Genomic DNA, 24,617 nt, shown 5'->3' on the forward strand with positions numbered 1-24,617 from the left:
TGTCAATTTCTGCTCTTGGTTACATTGCTGTCCTGCTCAAAAATTCTCATTACCAAAATGGACTTTACATATGAGGTCCTTTTGTATTGACCCCTGCTTTTCTTTTTCCCCTGATAAACATTTCTCTACTACCTATGAATCCGGTTACCACCTAACTGGAGAACTCATACATTTCCAATGAGTCACCTAGCACTCCGTAACTAAACCCACCCTGTTCCTTATACTTTGAAATGCTCCTCTGCACATCTTTGCCTACCCTACAAAGTGCAATTCAAAAGTTACTGCCTTCATAAAGTTTTTCCTGGTTTCCTAACAGGAAATAATCTTTACATTCTTGCTGGAATAGTTCTTAACATATTCTCCTTTTTATTTTTACCTCTAAGAAATCACTTATAAACCATATATACTCATATATAATTAATAAATCAGATATAATTTTATTTATTGTTGCTATTATTGATGGCTTATTATATATTCATCATATATAAATATAGTTAGTCTCAAGGTAAAAGTTTCATCCAGAAGAGCATTCAGAACAAGACCTTAGATTTACCTGTACTAGATCACAAAGGATCTCAGACCATCTCAGAAGAGGAGTCTGTTCCTTTCTTGTCATTGTTCAGGAGAAGGCAGACAGTACGGAGTGTGCTAATCAAAGACCCAGATGGGTAGGGCTGCTCTGCAATCTTCAAGGGCCAGCTACCAACTTTGGTATCCGGTTGTTGCTACTCTTAGACAGTAGGAAAAGGTGAAAGAAATGGAGGACAAGCAGCTTCCTTTTAAATAAGTTGCACACATTATTTTGACTGATATTCTATTGACTTGAACTTTGTCACATGGGAGATAGGTACTCTAGCTGGGTGGATGGGTGGTTTGCACTGTTAAAATTAAGAGGGCTTATATTATTAAAAGAGAGAAGACAATGGATACAATTATATTCTGTTTCAGATACATTTCCTACTCTTCTTTCAGTTTTTCTCCTTCTAGTGCCTTATTCATGCATTAATATTACACACATGCATACACACACACCCCGTAACACAGAATGCTAATTGCCTACTCAATATCCAGTTTCCCCTCCTTTGTCACTCGCAGAATCTTGATTTCACTTGAAGCTATAATGTGTCCATACAGAAGGGCACACATCTTAGCCTTTTAAAAGTAGTCTATGAGGAGAGTTGTTGGGTAGGATTTCCAGGGAAGTTCTTCAAAGGATGTTATCTTAGAAGGAAGAAGCTCTTCCATGTTCACATTTCCTTCCATTTGGACAATAATGGCTAGAGCAGTAGCAGCCATTATGCAACCATAAGTGAAAGGCCAAAATTCTTGGTCCTCACACCTTTGAACCATATGAACCAGTATCAGCTACTACCTTAAAGATTTTCTGGAGATAAGAGAAAAACAAATCCTATGTGTTTATGCTACAATAGCTCCATTTCCATGTATTGAGATGCCTGTACTTATAAAACTTACCCAAAACATGATTGCTTATACATAGAACCATCTCAAAACATTAACATTTTCAGACCTTGGCCCTGAAACTTAGTCCTTCCTAAGTGTTTCCTATCATATAAGTTGCCCCACCACCTACCCAGTGCTTAAAAAATGGAAACCTGATAATGATCCATGATAATTCTTTCTTCTTTATCTCCTACTCCCTAAACAATCTTAAATGTTTCTTGAATTCTTCTCATTTACTCTGTTCCTACTACTGCTCCCCTAACATCAGCCTTCACCTTTGTGGTCCCAACTTATGAAAGTGTGTCCTATGAGACTCCCCTCTGTCCGTGCCAAGGACGGGTTGGCTGTATCATTTGTACTCTGCTCCTTGTAGGGCTGTGAAACCAAAGCTCAGGTTTGCCAAGACAAACAAATACTTTCAATAGTTTCAGTATTTCCATCATCTTTGTGGATTCCTGCATTCTTCTATATATGGACCCGACAAATACTATGTATCTTCCTGGTATTTCAATGATTTTAAGAAATAAAAGTTAAGTGTATTCAGTATTTTTAGGTGAATGGGGTAGGTGGAGGGGAGCAGACAGGATGCCTAACCAGACATATTTTGTGATTTAGTTGTTCTTCTTTTTTAAGTTTTGAACTTATTATTTGGTAGACTTTAACCTATAGACATTCCAACGATCTGAATTTGGGAAGTATGACTCCACAAGGATTTGAATTTGCTTTTGCATGGAGCTAAAGACTGCTTTGTCTCATTCAAGGTCATGCTTAGTATGGACTTTTCAAGTTCTGCTCCCCCACCACACATGCAGGAGGTCCGATATTAGTTTCTTGATCGCAGTGTGACTGCCCCAGGACAACACTGCCTGATGCCTTAGGCTCACAATCCCTACTCTGGCTTTAACTCCTCGTCCTCTTCTCTCCTCAACTTTTCGGCTTTGATTTTTCTGGACCCATAGAGATTTCCCTTGTTTTTTTTGTAGATTCAGCAATGCTAAAAAAATATATATATGTTCTAATTTAGCCAGGATCTAGCTGAACTGCAATAGGAGGGTTCCTTGAAAAATCACATCTCCCACACTGCTGTAAATGGAAGTCAAACACACGCTGTTCTGAAAAGAGAAACTATGTTTTATTTCTCTGCACCCCCGATATTCCTCTACATTCAGCACTGAAAGACCAAAGCAGACAAAAAATCTGTTTAGGAAAATACATATTGCATGAGACAGAAAATTACTGTTGTTACTGAAAAGATAGCAACAGTATGCATAGCTGTAATGATGGAATTAACTCATTTCTATTAACTTGGCCAGGAAACTAGCCATACCTTTCTGTATGACACAATGCATGGCTTAATGCTGATATTAACTAGCTAATATTGTCATAGGAGTTTTTAATACCATATACTGGATAACTGAAAGATCTCAAAATACAAGCATAAGCTTATCTTATAAACATACTTTAAACAGTATGTTACATTTTCAAGTAATATGCTCAACATAGTTTTGTCTATCTCCAGACACCTTTCTAGGTGAAATACCTCTACATTTAAAGCAATGATATCAATTGTTAATCCTCAAAGACAGTGAAGATGACCATATAAATATCTAGCCTCCTCCCTTAAAATTATCCTACTGGTGACTTAAATAGAGAAACAATCTCCAATAGGAGAGGTATCATTTGCTCAAACAGGACTTCTATATCCCAGTTGATATAGAAATGGCAGGACCAGATTGAAAGATGCCACTAAAAGATGATCTTCAGCCCTCTCTTGATTTAAAAAATAACAACAAAAGTAAATGGAGGGATCTACTGGAGAATCATTCACCTCATCACCCTGTAACACATCAATGCTGGGGGTAAACGTTAAGATGGGCTGTGGGCTTTCTAGGGTTGCGTCATTTGTGTTTGACTCTGCAGATGAGCAGCACAGGGAGTGCACTACTAAGAGGAGAAGCCTCCCTAGCCCTGGGCTGGGAGGAGGTGGGGAAAGACCAGGCACAAATCTGTGCCTCAACAAGGGCTGCTCCCAGGAGGGCCTCCTGTTAAGGCCAGGGAAGAAACCGTGAAGCCACCTAATGGCCCTCCGAACGTCCCAGCTCTTTCTCCCCTCCTCCGGCACTCCCAAGCCTCTGAAAGGATCCTACTAATGCACAGGGAAAGCAAAATTACCTTTCATCCCTCACACAGGGCCTAAAGGACGCAGAGTGCTGACACCAATTCTGACAGAATGAATAGCGGGCAGATACAGAAATACCTCTGTGAGGCCGAACAGCCACACAGAGATGACCAAGTCCAGGGGCAGAACAACAGCGATGGTCCTCTCTTGTTCAGTTTCAAGAGCAAAAGAAAATATTTCCTACAGCATATTTCACCATTAATGGAAAGAAACCTAGAGACATTCTCTCACCAACTTCTAGAGGAAGAAATAAGTATTTCGAATTAATTAAGGTAGTAATAATCAATATTAAGACAAAACACTGAAACAAGTCGAGCCTGTGAAAATACATATATTCTATAAACCCCTGCAGTATAAAACAGTTTCTGGTATTTCTAGTTCTCCTAGGAACTACCGGCTCATAATGTATGATTTAAAAGCAGTTTTGAAAACACATGGTAGAACTTCAGTTCATAATGACTCAGAGAACTTTGAGGTTTTTTTGAAAATTAACATTCATGACAGGCCACCTCTATGGTCTACCACAGCGTATTGGATAAACATAGTCATATAAAACACATATTGTTTACACAGCACATAGCATCATAAAAAGTTGCAGGGTATATCCCAGACTTTTCTACTATACTACACTGGACTACTAATAACTCAAATTTACATCCCAAAGGGCAACACTGCCCCAGTTCAAACTTAAACACAGCTGTGCAAACAAGTAAGGCTGAGGGGCAGGTGTACAAGATATGAAGGGAGAGACCCATGGCTCACTTGACCCCTCAGAGATACTTCATGGAACCTAGTGCTGGATACACGACAGGAAATGTGCTAACTCTGTGCGTGCAAGTCCCTCACCCTGTAAAGTCAGTTGGTTTACCATAGTGACCAAACTACACAGTGGTGGATTCCTGTTTTAGTAAGGAATACTGGGACTATATGTATATGCTATATATATGAAATAAGACTATATCCATGCCATAATCCATCTGTTCAGTTAGTCACTGCTATATAGCCCAGAACAAACTGTTTCCCACTGGCTGCCTACACACACACATACACCCACCCCAGCTCATCACTAAAGTTAACCTCTCAAAATTCTAGCGGTACTCATAGTAATTACCTTGGACATCCCTTGTTTGTTCTAGATTTTTTCCCCTTGATTGTGTCCAGTTTCTAGTCCCTAACTTTATTATGTATTTATGACCCAGTATTCCGCCTTCTATGTTTGGTTTCCCCAAGTTTTCAGTCTGAATTCTATATTTCAAGGACTATTCAGGGGCTAATTACTCTGACTTTCTGCAAGCTGGACTTTGATATACGACTCTCCTGGGCCCTTCTGGGGTCAGTCTTTGGTTAGGATCTGCAAACCGGCACGTAAGTAAGACTCCACCTAAGTCTTTGCATGGGAGAGGCTGAATTAACCAAAAGAATGTTCACTCTGTTTCTACAAATCCTCTCCTAGAATGCTGTATTTCTATTTATGGAACCACAATAAATACTGCTTTCAACCATACTGTTCATCAAAAGTGCCTACAGAGATTCTTGAAAGTACTTAGATAAGGCAACGAAACCAGAGACAGGAGTGTGGGAAAGAGAGAAGGGAGTAAGTTCACTTGGGCATCTGGTTTTGAGATGGAAAGGAGGTGTGGGCCACAGCTAGGCAGAACAGGAACAGAACCGAGGATGCTTCTGTTACTCCCATCACTTACTTTCCCACATTTATCTCTTATCTTTTGGTTTTCCTGTCTTTTTTCTCCTATCACTTGACCGCCCAAGTATTTAAGGCGCTCACATTGCACCCGCCCCCCATCTGTTCCATCACAGCTAACTGAGTCTTGTTTCTTCCTGCTGCTCATTCATTTTCCTGACAAGTGAAACTCCCAACTCTCTGTTCTTTTCAAATATGGATGAGGAAAGCAAATAACACTAAGGTATTACTGTTACCTTTTATCACTTAAACCTAGTACTATTTGCCTGATGATCTCAACGATTATCAATGGCTAAGAAATTTTCGACAGGAAGGCCTTTCTATGAACAGACGGCCTGTCAGAAGGAAAATCAGACTTTGTAGCTGCCAGTCACTGTTTTAACAAACTTTTCCAACACTTTTTCTTGTCTGAATCCTGAAGCCAAAAATGTCTTATCAACTCAGTGAACGATGAATGGCAGCTTTCATTCCGGAGATGAGGAGGCTCAACTGCCTTTACCCAGGCAGGATCCAAGCCTGGACTAGAGACTCTGTTGGCTGGGAGGCTTCCCTTTCCAGAGGGAAAATTTAGAGTTATTTTGTTCAACTCATTTTCTGAGAAGATTCAAAACCTATTTTATGAATGACTGAATACTAAATAAAAGGAGAGATTGGGGAAATGAACTATAGGGTAAACTGAAAAGAGAAAATGGAGACCTCGTTTACTCTAAAAATTGCCCTTTCTACCCACTGAAAGATTAGGATTTTCAGTATTTGTCTGAGAAAGCTACTTGGAAGAATAGGATGGGAGAAAAGAAGGTAACAAAGAAACAGTGACTCTGACAGGCAAAGAGAAGGAAACGTGATTTTCAACACTTACCACCCCATGCCTTTGTTTATTCTGTCTGCAACACCCTCACCACTTCTTTGTCTGACTAACTTCTACTCATTGTTCAGGACACAGTGGGTATCACCACACTGGGAACATAAGCTTCTCCTTCCATCCCCACCACAGACTGAGCCACGGGCTTTTCATAGCTATATTTTGTCCTACAGCACTTACTACACTATTCTGAAACTCATCTTTGAGGATTAGAAAACAAGGACAATTGCTTGTGCCATATTTTGTGCTCCTCAAAACTCTACACTGAACTCACCATCTGTTTACTAATATTGGCTTACTGAGAGAAGAGTACTATTGCTTTAAGAAAATATTAACCTAAGAATTTTAGGACTAAATAAAATAGCTTATGAAATACCTTAAAATCATTAAAAAGAATAAGGCAATATTCTATGTGTTGATATAGAAAGATCATCAAAATACATTAAGTGAAGGGTAAGGTAATGAACTGTTTATAGGCAAACCTCAGAGGTATTTCAGGTTCAGCTCTGCAATAAAGCAAATATTGCAATAGTCGAATGAATTTTTCAGTTTTTCAGAGCATATAAAATTTATGTTTACACTATATGGTAGTCTATTAAGTGTTAACATTATGTCTAGAAAACAATGTATGTGCTTTAATTAAAATATACTTTATGGCTAAAAAGTGCTAAATATCATGTCTGTTTCCAGCAAGTTGTATCTTTTTGCTGGTGGGAGGCATTGCCTCAATGTTGATGGCTACTGACTGACCAGGATGGTGGTAGCTGAAGATTGGGTAGCTGTGGCAATTTCTTAAAACAACAATGAAGTTTGCCAGATCAGTTGAATCTTCCTTTCATGAAGGATTTTCCCTTAACACCCAATGCTGCTGATGGCATTTTACCCACGGTAGAACTTCTTTCAAACTGGAGCCAATCCTCTCAAACCCTGCCACTGCTTTACCGACTAAGGTTATGTATCATTCTAACTCCTATTGTCATTTCAACAATTTTCATTGTATCTTCACCAGGAGTAGATTCCTTCTCAAGAAATCACTTCTTTGTTCATCTCTAAGAAGCAGCTCCTCATCCATTAAAGTGTTATCATGAGATAGCAGCAGTTCAGGCACACCCTTAGGCTCCACTGGTAATTTCAATATCATGCTCTTTGCACCACATCTGCAGTTACTTTCTCCACTGAAGTCTTGATCCCCTGAAAGTCATGCATGAGGGCTGGACATGCATAACTTCTTCCAAACTCCCGTTCATGTTGATATTTAATCCTATGAATCATCAATATTCTCTGTGTTATCTAGAATGGTGAATCCTTTCCAAAAGGTTTCCCCCTTACCTTGTCCAGATCTATCAGAGGAATCGCTTGCTATGGTAGCTGTAACCTTATGAAATGTATTTCCTCAAGAATAAGACTTGAAAGTTGAAATTACTCCATGGGCTGCAGAAGGGATGTGGTGTCAGCAGGCATGGAAACAGTATTAGTCTTGCTGAGCATCTCCATCAGACCTCTTGCGTAATCAGGTGCACTGTCAATCCAGTAGTAATCTTTTGAAAGAAGGACTCTTTTTATCTGAGCAGTAGGTCTCAATAGTAGGCTTAAAATATTCAGTAAAGCATGTTGTAAACAGATGTGCTGTCATCCAGGATTTGTTGTTCCATTTCTACAGTATCAGCAGAGTAGATTTAGCATAATTCTTAAGGATTTTTGGAATGGTAAACGAGTATTAGCTTCGACCTAAAGTCACTTGCTCTATTAGAAAAGAGAAGTCAGTCCTTTGAAGCTTTGAAGTTCGGCATTGACTTCTCTCTAGCTATGAAAGTCCTAGATGGCATCTTCTTCCTACAAAAAGGCTGTTTTGAAAATATGTTGTTTAGTGTAGCCACTTTTACTAATGATCTTAGTTAGATCGTCTGGATCACTTGCCACAGCTTGCTGGCGTACCTTGCACTTTTACGTAACAGACGTGCCTTTTTCCTCATATTAGTTCCTTAGTTTCCCGTGAGCCAACCTCTGCTAGCTTCAAACTTTTCTTCTGCAGCTTCCTCACCTCTCTCGGCCTTCACAGAATTGAAGAGAATTAGGGCCTTGGTCTGAATTAGGCTTTGCTTAAGGGAATTTTGTGGCTGCTTCGATCTTCTATCCAGACCACTAAAACTTTCTCCATCTCAGCAATAAGGTTGCTTCGCTTTCTTATCAGGCTGTGTTCATGGGAGTAAGCGCATTTAGTTTCCTTCAAGAACTTTTCCTCTCCACTTACAATTTTGCTAATTCTATGGCACAAAAGGCCTGACTTTTGGCCTATCTCGGCTTTTGGCATGCCTTGCTCACTGAGCCTAATGATTTCTAGCTTTTCATTGAAAATGAGAGATGTGTGACCCCTCCTTTCATTTAAACACTTAGAGGAAATTGTAGGGTTAATAACTGGCCTGATTTCAACATTGTTCTATCTCAGGGAGGAGAGAGGCCTAAGGAGAATGAGAGACACAGAGGAACAGCTATGGATGGAGCAGTTTGAACATACACAACGCTTAGGAATGAAGTTTGCTGTTTTATATGGATACAGTTCGTGAAGCTCCAAAACAATTACCATAGTAACATTAGGTCTGAGATCTGATGAGACAGAGCAATGGCACCAAGGGTCCAACAGGACGAGAGATGGCAGCCTTAAGAAGGAACTGCTTGACAAGGGGAGGGAGGCCCTTCGGAAAATGAAGGCATCTTTGGGGGCAGGAAGATAAAGTGAAAGGAGGAAGCAGGCCCCTGAAATTAAAGATCTTACACTAGATGACAGTACCTCTAAAGTGAAACACGCATCAAGCGTCTACACCTACCCTAACTGAGCCAATTATTAAAGAAATCCCATTTCATTGTATGTACAGAACAGGAAGCTTTTGAATAAAGAACCAAACCTCCACCACATAGAATCACATGCCACTGCTGACCCAGGAAAACACTACACATTTAATATTTTAAAATCTTTATAAAGCTCTGATTAAAGATTTTTTCTTCATAAAGCTCTGATTAAAGATTTTTTCTTCATTTCATTTAGGAAAGATGCACAAAAACACTGCAAAATAATGTAAATATTTGAGTACCTAATTTATATAATTAATTTTTTCCCATTTTTAAGTTCACTTTTCCCCCATATTCTTATGTTGAAAATCTTTGTATTCAGAGAAAAGTTATAAATTATGGCATGACAAACATACATTCTCCATCTAAATTTAACTATTACTAACTTTGTGCAATTTGATTTATTTCTCTCACTCAGTGTATCACTATGTAGTCACAACTTTATTTTTGTGTCACCCTTCTTAAAGGATACTTTTGAAAACTTTGACATAAAAGAATTCAAATTCGATTACCTTTATTTCACAAAAACCTTCACCAGTTCTAAGGATGACCAGTCAAATTTCAGCAGAATTATACAGTCATAAAATTCTTACCTCTTGGGCATGACTAAATTAACAAAAGTTTCATATTCGTCTGAGTTTTAAAATTGAGAAAAAGAGCAAACGATGCCATCCATATGCACACAGCTTCCTGATCTAAAAATTCTTAGTATGGACACTGGATGTGGCAGACTCACAGACTGCATCCAGCAATAAAGACGTAGTTAGACTAAGAGAAAAGCGAACTGCTAATCTTAATAGACTGAATAACAATCAAATCTGAGCTAGCAGTTTTGAAACCATACCTTAGGAAGAGAAAGAACATATAAAATGGATCAAACAGAGGAATTTCAGGGATGTTCTGGATGAAGGGCTGTGGGGTTCTTTAAATCCTGTCAACATACTCTGTACTTTGCTCTTCTGGCACCCGATCCGCAGGCCGGGAGCAAGTCTGAATGCAACTGCAGTTTGCACCTTTCTAAAATTACAGTACTTTGCCTCTTCAAAATACAGTAAGGAGCTTTTTGTCTGAAAAATATCAATACTCCTTAGTACATGGAAAAGGCTTGGAAATGAAAGTAAATCTTGAAACTCTATATTCATGATGAAAATAAAAGTTCCTAAAATACACCACGAAAGACTTTCAAATATTTATGTTTTTCAGCATTCATTAAGACCATCTTAAGACCAAAGAAACTGCTAAAAATACATAAAGTGACAAGGCATCAAACTTCATTCAATGTCACATTAAAACTGAAGAATATCAGATGTTTTCCCAAATGTTAATTCAAAACAGCAATAATTTCAGCAACAAAAAAAACAGGGAGAGAGAGAAAGCACCCCTTGTGCTCAAATAATAGAGTATGAGGTATGGAGAACTTCGTACCTTCACGTGGGGTTTCAAACTCTTCAGATAAGAGGTGATAACAGCAACCTATGCTGCAAAGCCCCCTGGCCTCAGACTTGGAAGCAAATATTCGCAGAGTACTAGGAGCAAGATCACCGCAAGTATGCAGACCTACCATCAAACAGTCCTTTAAAAATGTGAAGAAAAAAATTAATTTTGACAATTAAAAGGAGGGCTAAAAAAAAAACATTTCACGTGAAGATTTTAAATGTTCATTAGAGTATGTGGACCTTTTTAAAATAAAATATTCTACCTGGAAGGTAGTGTATGCTTTTTATATTCATAACAAACAATTAATTACTTTATAGACAAAATAACTGTGATCTTATATCACAACTGACATAATTTTGAGTTGATTTTCCAGTGGTTTTTGGTTACTTAACCATATAAGTTTTCTCTGATCTCCTTTACAACCAACATTTGCTTCAACAACTAGCCAAAGTAAAGGTTGGACTGACCAAATGTAGCATTACTAGGACAAACTTGTGATTTGAGACACACTTACACCTTATTAGGCAATTTTTAACATTCTTCACACATTGCCCATCAAAACTTGTAAGACATTATAAAAAACAAGTAAGTGTTGCTAAGCTGGCATTTCTACTCTAGCACCAAAAAAAATATACTTAGTCCATTCATTACATTAAATATTGCAATATTAAGTTCAATAAAAAGGTTGTTTTAAATTTTGTTATACAAATTTTACATAAAAATTCTCCTATGTTTCTTATAATTACCCAAAGCCTAATTTAAATGTATATACATATGAAATGGGTACACATGCATACACTCATGGAAACTTGATCGATATACCAAGTTAAAGTCTTCAGTGCCATAATTTCCTCATCTATAAAGAAAGGTGTGGATAAAATGAAGGTTCCTGTGGTTAGGATTCTCCCCTAGCCCTGGTCAGCTTGCTCACTATACACATGTGGGCAATACGTTACTATTGACTCTATATACAGAGCTCCACCCAGTGCTCTGGGCAACACAGTGGCATGGCTGCGAGGCTGCCAGGAGAGCAGAGGCTGGAGTGGTGGCAGCACCAAGGACAGAGGCCCAGAAGCCGGCTGTGCAGGCTGAGAGGCCCAGAGGCAGAGACCGGCTTGCTGTGTGCAGACTCGCTCTGAGTGGATGGGATTTTAGTGATTGACCTGCCACCATGGAAATAAAGTTGAGTATAACCATTTCACCCCAAGAATGTTTTACTGTCATTTCTTTGGTCACACTGAATCCATAGTGAACTTGCCCGGGGCTGAAACCCACTGGCAAGACAGGAGCATAATAGTACTTCACCTCAATGCGTTATTGCAAGACTTAAATAAGTTAATACAGGTTTGTGACTTAGTACAATGTCTGGCACACAAAATTCAGCAACTATTTTCTTCTTATCATCTGTCATGCCTGAGGGTTTCAGCTCTGGGCAAGTTCACTATGGATTCAGTGAGACTGAAAAATGACAACGGGACTAAACGTTCTAGGGGTAAGAGGGTTTATACTTGGCTTTATTCTCATGGCAGTAGGTCAAACACTAGAATTACTGCATCCAGCAGCCTGCAGGTCTCTAATCGTCCTCCTTCATGTAAAATTTGTATTATATAGAGAGCTCCTCCCAGAGCACTGGGCAGAGCTCTATACATAGAGTGACTTAGTCAATAGTAGCTTATTGCCTATGGGTGTGGAAGCAGTAGCCTAGCAGGACGCCAATTACATCGTCAAATAGTTTAGGGTCAAGTGAGGATCCTGGCCATAGGAACTTCAATTTTCCCCACATCATCATCATCATGTTATCATAAATTTAAAATAATAGGCATATTAAGTTGTGAATCAAATATATTTTTATGTCCTCAGAACAAATACAATTGTTTTGAGTTATTTTACCAAAATATGACTTTAGCCTATAATCTAGACATAAAGCACAGATGAATCCTAACCTTTCCAAAGAAAAAATTGTACCTATAAGCAGCTTTGACTTGATGGAACATACATTTGCTTCAACCATCATTCTCTTCAAGGCAAAGTTTTTGGAGTATTGCACTATTTTACTTTCTTTAATGATCAAATAGTTCAGTTAGGTTTTATTCAGATGTTATAATGTTATTTAAAAAAAGGCATTCAGAGAGAAAGGGTTTATTGCTAATTAATGGTAAACAACAAATATATAAATCTCTCTCTTCCAAAGCTTAGCTTAGCTTTCCCTAAAGATAATACAAGAATATAAAATCTCATTCTTTACTGTATTCATCATATGAAATCCATTAATAATATTAGTAGGTGGCAGACAAAAATATGCAATTGCCATTATATCCTAATAGTAAAATACTTAAGTATTGTGTGTATGTGTTGTGGGGTGGGGAGAGAATGGGAGGTACTGGTTAATTCTGGTAATGAAATTGTACATTAACTACAGAACCCAAGAAACATTATTCCAGAATATTTCTTTAGACATTTTCTTATAAAAGTTTGCATAGCTTTGATCATCTATTTTCAACAAGATTTTGAAAAAATAAATATGTGATAATAAGCTCTAAAAACTTACATTTTTTGAAGTCAGGTTAAAATAATGAGGGTTATTTAAACTTAAGAGAAAGTGAAGGTATAACCTAATTACTTTGTTCTTGAACAGGAAAAACAAGGAGGATTAACCAGTTTCCCTTACCTAGTGAAATCCAAAATACCTGGTAAAAGAAAAATTCCCCATTCTAAAATGAGAAAATGACAAAACACTATCAGCTATCAAACAAGGATTCAAATTTATAAAGAAGTCTGGTAGCTTTTGTTTATTCATTTCTCTAGGGACAAACTTCTGAAAAATTTAAAAAGAGAAGAATATTATAATTTTAAGGCTACCTTGTTTTTTTTAAGACAATGAGGTAGGCTAAATGATTTCTAGAAGTTCCTCTCCAATACTGCATTAACATATAATGTTGCCTTTGTTTAAGATACATTGTCTTTCAATTACATAATTTGATACACTTGTGATTTAGAAAAAGTTCAAAATTAAGACTACTCAGTAGCAACTCTTGCTGAAAGAACTGCATATTTGGTTACCATGGCTAACATTAAACATAACATTGTTCTAGATACCTCTTTACTTTAAATTTAAATACTAATACAAAAGTTTTCTTGGATTGGAATTTTACCAGTTTCTAATTACATAGTAAGAATTCAGCTTACTAGCTTTTGTGCTAGTACTTATCTTTGATTTAGGAGACTTACAGTGAGTGGGGGGACTCTACTCTGGAAAACTGTAATTGTCAGATTGTCAGATTTTGTACACTTGTCAGATTTTGACAGCTATGGGAATCACAAAAGCCTACATATAATTTTATCTTCTTGGTCCTTTAGATTAATGAAATTGAAGAAAATAAGTAGGTTAAGAATGCTACTATTAAAATTTAATTCTGTCTCTGAGCATTTTTATAAATCAAATTAAGAAATTCAAAAATGAAATCACCTCCAGATCCTTAATGATATCATGAAGTTCTGAATCGGCAGTGATAAAAGATGTTAAAGGTGAATATATATTTGATTCACTTGACGTTGATGTCATTTTTCTTCTCTCTCTATTTGCTTCAGACTTTTTTCTCTTGGGAATTTGGAATGAAGTAGTAGGTTCTATGGCATTAACAGGTAAAAGGTCTATGAGAGAAGAGGCATTTTCAAAACACAAATTTTCTTCTTGATGTGAGTAAACATGCAGGTTTTCCATTTGTTTTCTGATGTTAGAAATCACAGCATCTGAAATATCTGGCGAAAAATCTGAGGAATACATCTTTTCTTGACTTGTAGGACTGCTGTTACATAGTCCCCCAGTATCTGCTTTATATTTACTTTCATTTTGTACTTTCTTTTCTTTTGCCATTTTTAATGCCAGTCCATTGACATCTAATTTTGACCGAGTATGACAGACTTTCCAATGTTTCTTCAATTTCCTGTTTCTCTCCTCAGCTCCATGAGTGTTGGCATTTGAGGAATCAATTCCATAGACGTTTAAGCCATACTTCAAGGACAAAAAGGAGCTGAGGTAGCCTTTTCCAGAACCCAGGTCAATTACCTAAAATAAGAAAAACAGAATGACTAGTGGATTTCAGTCAGATGATAACAGAAAACATCCTTGATCTCTTTTTAAAAAACAAATGGTTGTATGATTTATACAACATGTTACGTTTATCTTTAATTCTAATTTTTTGATTCCTGTTAAAAAAAGAGCACTCTCACCATTTTTATTTAACATTGTAAAAGAGGTTCTAGGTAGTGTAATAAGTCAAGGAAAAGATGCAAAACACATGGATGATGGGAATAAAACTCTCTGTCGTCACAGATGATATAATTGTGTCTGCAGAAAATCATGAGGAATACACAAAAATGTTAACAGAACTAGTAAGATAATTAAGCAATGTGTCAGGATACAGGATCATTAGAAATTAATAATGAACCATCAGAATATATAAAATATAGAAGCAAAAAACAATTTGAAGATAAAATTTAGGACCAGTGAATTAAAATAGCATAACAATAGAATACCTAGGAATAAATTTAACAGAGGTTATGTAGGATCTATACATGAAAGGATCTTCACATGCGCAGCCCAAGCTGGAACAGTTTTTAACCTCTCCACAAGTCTGGAAGAATCTGTGGAAAGATTTTAACACCTAATAAATACAGCAGGAGGGAAAATCCTCCATAGATGTTCTTGTTGGTGGGTAATAAACATAACTGCTTTTGTAAGCCTTTGTAAGCAATCTTTGACTTTATTTTGTTTCCAGACATCACAGCTACAAACGCTATTTTTTTACACTGTGATTCTGACACTTACGGAAGAATCCAAGTTCTAGGATGTAGTCTCTTCATGTTACTATAATGAAGCAGGTGCCCCAGACCACAGTTTACTAACCTAGGTCCTGAGAAGACCCAGAGGCAAAGGATTGTATGGAATGTCGCCTTCCTAATACCGCCTGAAGCTGGAGTTACAGTGTATCTAAGAGATTATCTGGATGCCTATCAACTCTGAAAAGAGTGATGTCTGTGGCAAATATTAGTAGGTGCATCTTGTTTTTAGCATAAACTTGTCATAATTACAGCGTATTAGGAAAAGAGTGCATGTTCAAAGGGTCTGACCTATCTTACATCAGCTTTCAAGACTAGACAACAATGGTACAAAAGGAAATTTAAATGATACAAAAAATAGCAATAATTTTAACACCTGAAAACAGGAAACTATTGTTACCTGCTTTATTCCAAAGTAATCAGCAATGCTGCTGATTAGTTCTGACATTGCCTGAACTTCATGAGATTTTTTCAAATTCATAAACTCATCTGGCTTCACATTTCCATCTGAACAAAAATAAAACAAAATTAAAATACTGTTATTAAAGAATAAAAATTTAATAAGAATCATCAGCTCATGTTCATGTTTTCTCTAAGTAAATATAAGAATAATAGAATCTATTGTGTCTCCATGATAGATCTCTATTAGTTTAGCTGCTATGGATCAAAATTTGAATGAACAAAATAAATAAGAAGACCCATAAAACTTTATTAAAAATGTTCCTATGACACAAAGAACAATTAACCATAAAGGAAAAGACTTATAAACTAGACTATAACATAGGGAAAACGGTGGAGATTTGTAACTAAGCTGTTCTGTTTAATATGGTGCATGAGTAAATCTAAATCATTTAGGAACAAGCCAGTCTGTCAGTGTTCATGGTTTAAGGTCTGACAATAAATTAAGAACATGTTGGAAATACACACACACACACACACACATATATATATACGTATATACACACATATACATATATATATATATATCTTACACATATATGATACCTACACACACATACACATACACACACACACATATATATATATATAAACAATATACTACTTCTAAGTACCAAAAAAAATAAACATCTATACATACAAACACACCTACCAGTTCTCTGTTTTTGATTTCCTCGAAGGGCTACTAGTAACTGTTCAAAAGGAGTACATAGTCCCAAGTTTTGCACAGAATAATACTTCACAGCTATAGCAAAGGTTTCAATATTCACCAGCTTCTGGGAAGTTTCACAAAATATTTTGGGAAAACTGGTAAGATCTAAAAAGAAATCAGGATAAGAAGTGAAATGTTAGCAAGAATTAATTAATAGCTAATCTATGTGAGATTTAAAAAAATAAATGAAGAACATTAGATTTTTATAAAAAACTACAATATTTTCATTTTGGTGTGAATTTTGAAAGTATCTCTAATGGTTCCACTATATTTGTGACTTAACTGTTAGCTATTTGGAGCTACCCAGTTTTCTCTTAATGCTGCATACAATTATAATTTAAACTCCAGATTATAATTCAGCCCCTTTTTTCCATTCTAAGAGCCAAAAAAAGAGAGATAAAGACAAAAAAAGGACAGGACAGGATAGAAAAGGAGGGAAGGAGGGAGGAAGGAAGGGAGGGAGGGAAAGAAAAACAAAGGAGTTAAAAACCCTGCTAACTATAATGTGGTCATGAAATTTATGAATAGTCCTGGCTGACCTACAACTGTGAACTTAATAGAGTTCAGCCCACACAACACCATTACTCCCTGTCTAGGCTGTCTGTGGAACAATGGCAATAGCCCCAGTGATATAAACGTTACTGTGAAACAGTTCCTGCATCATTTAGACCATACAAAATTGTGTGTGCGCATGTGCGTGTGCATGCATACTCAACACACTGTCAATATGAGTTCAAAACTAATCATATTATGATCAGGTAAAGAACAGCTCACTTTCTTCCCATGGTCAGTTTTAAACCAGACATTCTGTAGTTTTGCAGAGACACTACCAATAGATTCCAAATGCTCACTCATTTGGAAGACTATTGTGGCCTATCACACCGTTTACAATCATCTGGTGCCCCTTCCTGTGTGAGGATCATTCATCCTGTTGAACTCACTGTGGCCACACCTTGCCGAGCTGAACTATGCCATTTTCAAGCAGAAGTTTTCAGAGAATCAGAAGGTTCACTTAGGTTTTCTTTTCCCAGAACTAAAATCACTACAGGATGGTCAGGATGGAACCTGAGTGACCCCGTGTCCACGACAAGGCCATCGTGCTGTCAGACCACAATGATCACGCAGCCTGTACAAAAGTAAACAACTTGGGTTTTAGTCACTGAGTTTTTAGGCTGATTACTGCAGCATAATCTCGCCTATTCTAATGGAAACACTCAGGCACACTGACAGATTTGATTTTTCTTTGTTCAATCTCATTTCTCTATGGCTATTTTTAATCCACGTTAACTTACTTATGAAGGTAAAAAAAAAAAGGCACTCCAACACTTTGTAGGGGTTTGAAGAAACTCTTCAGATAGAGCAGTCTACTTATAATTAAGTCTGTTCATTGAAAATTGTTTTTAATAATTTAAAGAAACCACAAATCCAGTGGTTAAGTGAAGTATTCAAAGTGTCCACCTCACAAAAGAATGGACCAATCCATGAAACAACTCTGGTTTTACCAAAAAAAATGACACTATATGCTAGAAAGTCCATGCCAGCATAACTCATCCTACATAGTTACTTCCAAAAATCCACTTAAACACAAAGAATAACGTCACCGCTGGCAAAAATTAAAAACAAAACTGATGTAGGCTTGTAGAATTCTAAATAAGTCTACATGTTTGAGATGGTATCTTTTTAAAGCTAATATCTAGTAAGCTGTTGGTGGTAGTATTTACCAAATAAATTGCTAGTAATTAAATCAGCAGAGATGTGTAACTTCTATTTCCACATCAACTAATGGAAATTTAAACTACAAAATTACTACAGTAAATTTATTAAAGATATAGTCTATATATTATAGAAAGTTCTTTGGACATTTTACAAACTGAGTTTACTAATGCAGCCAAAAGTAATAAAATCCACATCAAAATATTTAGGCATGATACAGAGGGGAAAACTCAGTCAACTATTAAGTAAGACTCTCAGGTTTAAGGGCAGTCTCAACATCCCCAAGTTTCAAGGCAGCAATTTCTTAGAGTGTGATAAAATAAGAGTATTAAGTCTTAAAGTGCAGAGGGACTGTTAGAGTAGTCAGTTATTGGACAATGTTGCCAACAGAAAGAAATGTGATGTTTCTGTTGGAAAAGTAAAGGTTCAAACCAACTTACCTATCCCACTGAAAATACTTGAAAAAAAAAAACCCAATCCAAGCTGATTTAAATGTTAATTTGCTTTTAATTATAGGCCTTCCAGTAATTTCAGAAATTTAGAGTTCTAAATTATAGATGTATCTTTTTAACAAAGTTTGCTTTTTAAAAGAGGAGCATTTTCTGGTTCAGTCCATTAGTTTATGTCATTTAAGGCTATACCAGTTTGTCCAAGCTGGTTTAGAATGCCATGAAAAAAATCTTTCTGGTTTATGAAATGATAGCTTCTGTGCTTTGTTTTCAAATAATCCAGCCTGGAACTTCCATTACTTGTGATCTTTAGAAATTAAGAGACACAGAGCAAGAGAGATATCTATCAATGATCTTTTCTTTACTTCCATCTCTGAAACATGTGAGGAAGTAATGTGGTAAGGGTGTGTGTAGTCACAGCACTTCCCTAGGTACTTGTAGGTTAGGGTTTGGCAACTAGTAAATAGAAACCTCAGTGTTACTCATCTTATAGTTAGTTAATTCTTTATTAGTTAGATTTTTTACACAGAGAAAGCTTTGTTTTTAAATGTGCTGCCCAATGCACCTGCATATCATGTGGCTTGATTATTTTGGCAATATCTCCCCCTACTGGAATATTGAAGGCTTTGTCTTTTTACTCTCTCGTTTTGTGCACCCTGCACACTATCCCAAGGGGTTTCTTAAAGGTTAACTGGGCGTGATAGAGTGAGGGGAACAAAAAAGGCAGGGGAGAAGTTATTTGCAGTAAGTATGAAGTCAGGATATCTCCTTTTATAACAGCAGAAATCAATGTCCAAGGAAAGATAGAAAAGTTACATACACATCTTGGATTGTGAAAAATCTCAAGACAGAGAAACAATGTTTCAAAACTAAAAGTAAAATAGGAACACTCAACAAATACATATTTACATTTAATAAGTAAAAATGAAATTTCAAAAATAAGTGTTATTTTCCTGGAAAGTTACCCAGCATTTCCAGGATAACAGAGTACTGTTAAGATTCACAATAACTCTACAATATTATTGCTAATGTTTATTGCCTAATACCATATGCCAGCTACTGTGCTAAACAGTGTACCTTTAATAGAACAGTCTTACGAGGTGGTGACGTGGTGCTCTTCTCCCCACTTACAGAGCAAGAAATGGAGACATAGAGAACCTTGCAGCTTAGCCTGCTTCACACAGACACCAAGGGGCAAGGTAGACCTTGCTCTTAATTCCCACATTCAATCAATTAGCTTGCCACAGCTCTAAGTTCAGTGGGCAACAAATGAAAACAGGCAAGACAGCGGTTAACAAAACTGCTGGGCAGATCTGTCAGCACAGGTCTAGCGAGAATTCCCTGCGGGAGTGAGCAATGCATGGTAGTATCTTAAGATAGTTCATACTGAATTTGTTTACCTTCTTAATTCTTTCACTTTTTTTGCTGCTCTTAACACCTTCCTGTCTAGCAGAAGTGAAGGTAAGGTTTCAAGAAATCAAATAAGTAATTTTTATATATTTAAAACAACTATGTCTCTGGAAAGGAAATGAAAAGGTTTTGTGGTAAGATTTTATCATGGTATCTACTTCCAGAAACAAAGCAACCCAACTGCCTCATGCCCACTTTAAACTAAGAATACCGTAGACACAGCGGTCCCTGTGCAGTTAGCAGGGAGTGAACGGATGCGAGAATGAACGACAGCAGCCCCATGGCACACTTACTACCACAGCATCACCAGCCTCACCGGGAGATACAAACCCTGGGCCTCCGTGCGGGTCGTGACCACTGAGGTCCCAGAAGGGTGTCAACGGCACCACTGAGCCTGTTACAACGGCACGAAACATCACCTCAGCTCTAACGTTTAGAGTCACAAGGTGAGATGAGTGACAGAACATTTTGAATGTTATGTAAGATAAAATGCAATTAGGTGCTAAGTTTTAAGTTTTACCTGTGTTACAGGGGTCAAAGCAAAGCCACTACTGCTATTATCACACAGCGTACAGTTGTCCCATGGCCCCGAACTTCAGGAAGAAAACAACAGCGCCCTCTCAGTAACATCTTCACAAGGACATACAAATGTTTTGTATTCATTTCTACATGAATATCCTATAGACGTCTCCAATTCAAAAGGTGCAAAACTGAGCTGTATTGTTCTCATGCTTGCGTCCTATTTCCCATCTTGTTTAATAGTGTCATTGCTCACTGAGTGCTGAAGTTAAAAACCTTCACGTTACCCTAAATGCTCCTTGTGCCCTCAATCCACAACCCAGCCACTCACCACTCTTAATGTCTTTCATTTGGGATACCCCTCTCCACTGTCATTGCCGAGGTTCAACTCTCAACTCTCCACCAGTATTACTGCAACAGTTCCATAGGTGATTATTGATCAAACTCCATAGCACAATGCTCCATAAGTGTTGGCTGAGTTTAAATGAACATGTTTTCTAAAAAGGAAATTTACTTAGATTCAATGCAAATTTAATTACACATTGTAAGGCTGTGGCTTCCACAATCACTGACTTTAGACTTCAATCTTTTATACTTGCTTAGTAGACTCCAACCAAAAGTTAAAGTCTGTCTTACTGAACCATGAAAATTATAGGTGGGATGTGTTAAATTTTATGAGTTTGAATACATCCATAATCCTATCATCTATGTAAAGAGGAAAACAGAATATATACTGTTGCTTTTTAAAATCGATTTGTATCACCCAATTACATGCTACAAAACTTTCTGCCCAGCCCACATTAGGGCAATTTCTGGTTGCAAATGAAATGCAAAAACATGTAATTCCAACATGTAAACCATGTTCTTAGAAAAAATAAAACTAACAAAGAATTGGCATGTATGTCTTATTGTGCTAATATTAACTCACATTGAATGTATAAAATACACATAACCATTTTGAAAGCATTTTCACATTGAAGTTATTTAAGAAAATACTAAAAATAATAATGGAAAAAACATCACTACAGCATTTTAACTCTAATAGGCTCTTTTCATAGTTTTATTTGAAGGAAAAGAAGAATATACAAAGAAACAGCAATTTAGAAACTGATCTGGTAAGTTAAAAAAAAAACTTGATACAAGAGAATAAACAATGGGATGTGTGACCTAAGAGGCCAAGAATAACCATCTTTTACTCTTTTTTCACCTTTTGTTTTGCCCAATGTTAATATTATGACAAACAATTCAACCAGGTATTTTTCCTCTGGCTTCTAGAGACCATTTTAAATGTTCACAACATGAAAATTAACTGTGACTACCAAAACAACCTAGGATTATTCTTATTCTTTTTTTCACTATTCTGAACATAAATTTCATATTTCTAAAGTTAATTTAACTTTGAAAAGATAATCCTTTCCTCTCCAGTATTTTTATTATCAAATAGATCCTATATTTGTATTGGTTTAAGTTACAAGGCTGAGTGTTTTAGGTAACTCTCACTTAGTAAAAAAATACAAATAATTTAAGGTACCAAAACATACAAGTCTGTTCCATTTGACAAAATATATGTTAAGAATAGAAAATGGTTTTAATAAATTGTGTTTGCATATTCCCAGAGATATCCTAAATGACATATACACCCACTTGATCCCGAAGAAGAACAAACCACATAAAATATTTTCTTTCTTGACTAAAAAAATTAACTTAAAAGAAATACAGATACTTCGGTGAACTGGAAAAAAAGAAAGATTGAAAAGAACAAACAGAAATATAAATAAACTGTACTGTTAAAGCTTGTGAGATTAAAAATGACCCTCCTCCTCAAAAGGGAATTATTTCAAGATAATTTAATACTGGAATGATACCTCTAAACCTGTCTTTGGTAGAAAAGATTATAAAACATTAAACAGCATTAAAGGTTTGTAAGTACAGGTGTTGCAGAAAAAAGGATAGATTCACTGTGTTTGGTAACACTTTCATAATCAACAGAAGCCAAGAGCAGTTAATTAAGAATAATAATCTTGAAGAAATAACTGCTGACAGATACAGAGCCATCTGTGGTGAAATTATGAATAAATTATAAAAACATTGTTGCTTTTTAAATAAAAAAAAATAGTTGTCAAGGCAGATTACTTCAGTTCTCACTAAAATAGCATAAAAAATCTTAAGAAATATAGAGAAGAATAAAACAATAAATGAGGAACAGCTTGCCATGCCAGGAGGGAAAACCAGAATTGCGTCGTGGAGAAATGGAAAAAAAAATACAACACGAAAGCAATACAACAATTGAAATAGACACAGCTGGACATATTAGATTTCAAATATAAAGAATGATGAAAATCTTGTTTGGAAAATGAAATAAACTGAGTTTGGATTAAAAAAAACACTGTCACAGAGCTAGAAGCTAAATAAAAAATTTATAAAGTTTGAAAAGCACTTTTGAAGAACACTGAACCCCCACAGGTCATAGGTCATACAAGAGGAGTTCAAGGACTGCCTATTCCTTGCTCTCAATTATCTGCGGGGGTAAATTCATTTCAATTACTTCCGGTTCCTATAGCCCAGAGCAGTGATAATGTACATTACTCAAATAAGACATATGAACTACTTCTAAAAACTTATGGCAGCAAGTGAATGGTAAGGGGGCAATGAAGGTGAATCCTGACATCTCTTTAGTTAGGTGACTTTAAACACAGTATACCCAAAACTGAATACATTATTGCCCCAAATAGCTCCCTCTCTTGATTTTCCTGATTTTGCTAATGGTATCATTATAATCTTCAAAACATTCCCACAATCAGAATCTTGGAATTATCTTTGATTTCTCCATTTCTCTAAACCCAATATAAGTATCAGTCACCAAGAACTATCGATTTTCTCTGTACAATTCAAACTGTCACTTCCTTTGCATGTTCACTGTCCCTGTCTTGCCCCAGGCCTGTCCTTCATCTCTAGACTGGCCAAAGGATCTTACACAGGGTCCCACTGAATTTGACTGCAGTATTTTTTTTTACTTTATTTTTACCTATGTAAAATGTTATGAATACTATGCTCTATGTTCCTCACTGTTGCCATGTATGTTTCACAGGTTCCCACCTTCACCTGTTTGCTGGCACTGCTCTACCTACTGGAATGCCCGTTAACTCTGTACTTAGCCTTATTAAGTTCAACACACACAGACACGGAGAGCCAACCATGTGGCTTCCCTGTCTGCTGGACCCCAGAACTCACACACCAGGAGAGTCTCAGGAAAACCCCTGTGACACACATGCTGTGTGATCTAATAAAGGTGGGACTGAACAGAGAGTGACTAGTTCGTTATTAATTTAATATAGTTTGACCTTGGCTTTGACAGAAGAGAAATAAACGGATGTTCACTAATAGTTGGGGTGGGGAAAAGAGGATGGCAGGAACAAAATCGGGGAGACACGACATGGCACATCGAGGGAACAAGTATAAGGTATATGGGTCGGGGGAGAAACCAACAGAGTTCCTGATAATGCTCTAACAATCCCCATGCGCCCTCCCTTCAGCTCTGCCTGAAGACATGTCCTAAATATTGAGAACTGACATAAAATTATTTCAGCCATCTTCATTAAAGTTGATTTGGAGTAACAAACTCCTGGATTCATTTTCAGGGGGCACAACGAAAACTGGCTGAAGCCCACAAACTGAGAGCCATAATCTCTAGTACTTTTGGGGGCCAGGAAAATTATTTCAGATCAGGAAGCTAGCTAAGGGATGAGAACACACCCCTATATAGGGAGTTATTTACCACACAGAGATAATGCAACAAAACAGCCAGACATTGTGTCTCCAAGAGAAGTTACAATTCTAGATTTGTCTATGTGTGTGTTAAATATTTCAAAATTGAAATGTTGTCTAAAAAATATATATATAAACACTTGTAAGTCATGCAAGACATATTGATAAGACACAGGGGCTGGGGGCAGCTATTTTTACACCTCAATTATTGATGAACACCCTAGCAGTTGCTTCTCAGATGAGGAAACTAAGGCATACAGTTACAT

The 24,617-nt window shown here is 36.8% G+C and overlaps 1 protein-coding gene across 8 annotated transcripts in view; it reads right to left on the bottom strand.

Annotated features, from left to right (window-relative positions):
• Window positions 1–24,617, bottom strand: part of METTL25 (methyltransferase like 25) — a 92,742-nt gene that overhangs the window by 61,059 nt on the left and 7,066 nt on the right. For 7 of the 8 annotated variants that reach the window (XR_012121981.1, XR_012121984.1, XR_012121983.1 and 4 more), the window contains exons 2-5: window positions 16,436–16,600; window positions 15,725–15,831; window positions 13,952–14,551; window positions 10,474–10,621 (exon numbers count right to left, since the gene is read on the bottom strand). Coding sequence is in view for 4 of the 8 variants with exons in the window: in XM_037010638.2 (XP_036866533.2) it covers window positions 10,474–10,621; window positions 13,952–14,551; window positions 15,725–15,831; window positions 16,436–16,600 (1,020 nt within the window). In the remaining 4 variants the exon portion in view is untranslated. Of the gene's footprint in view, window positions 1–10,473; window positions 10,622–13,951; window positions 14,552–15,724; window positions 15,832–16,435; window positions 16,601–20,917; window positions 21,084–24,617 lie in introns of all 8 variants that reach the window. The other variant, XM_073214783.1, reaches the window with a different exon arrangement.

Source organism: Manis javanica, chromosome 10, assembly GCF_040802235.1.
Source record: "Manis javanica isolate MJ-LG chromosome 10, MJ_LKY, whole genome shotgun sequence".
Classification (NCBI taxonomy): Eukaryota; Metazoa; Chordata; class Mammalia; order Pholidota; family Manidae; genus Manis; species Manis javanica.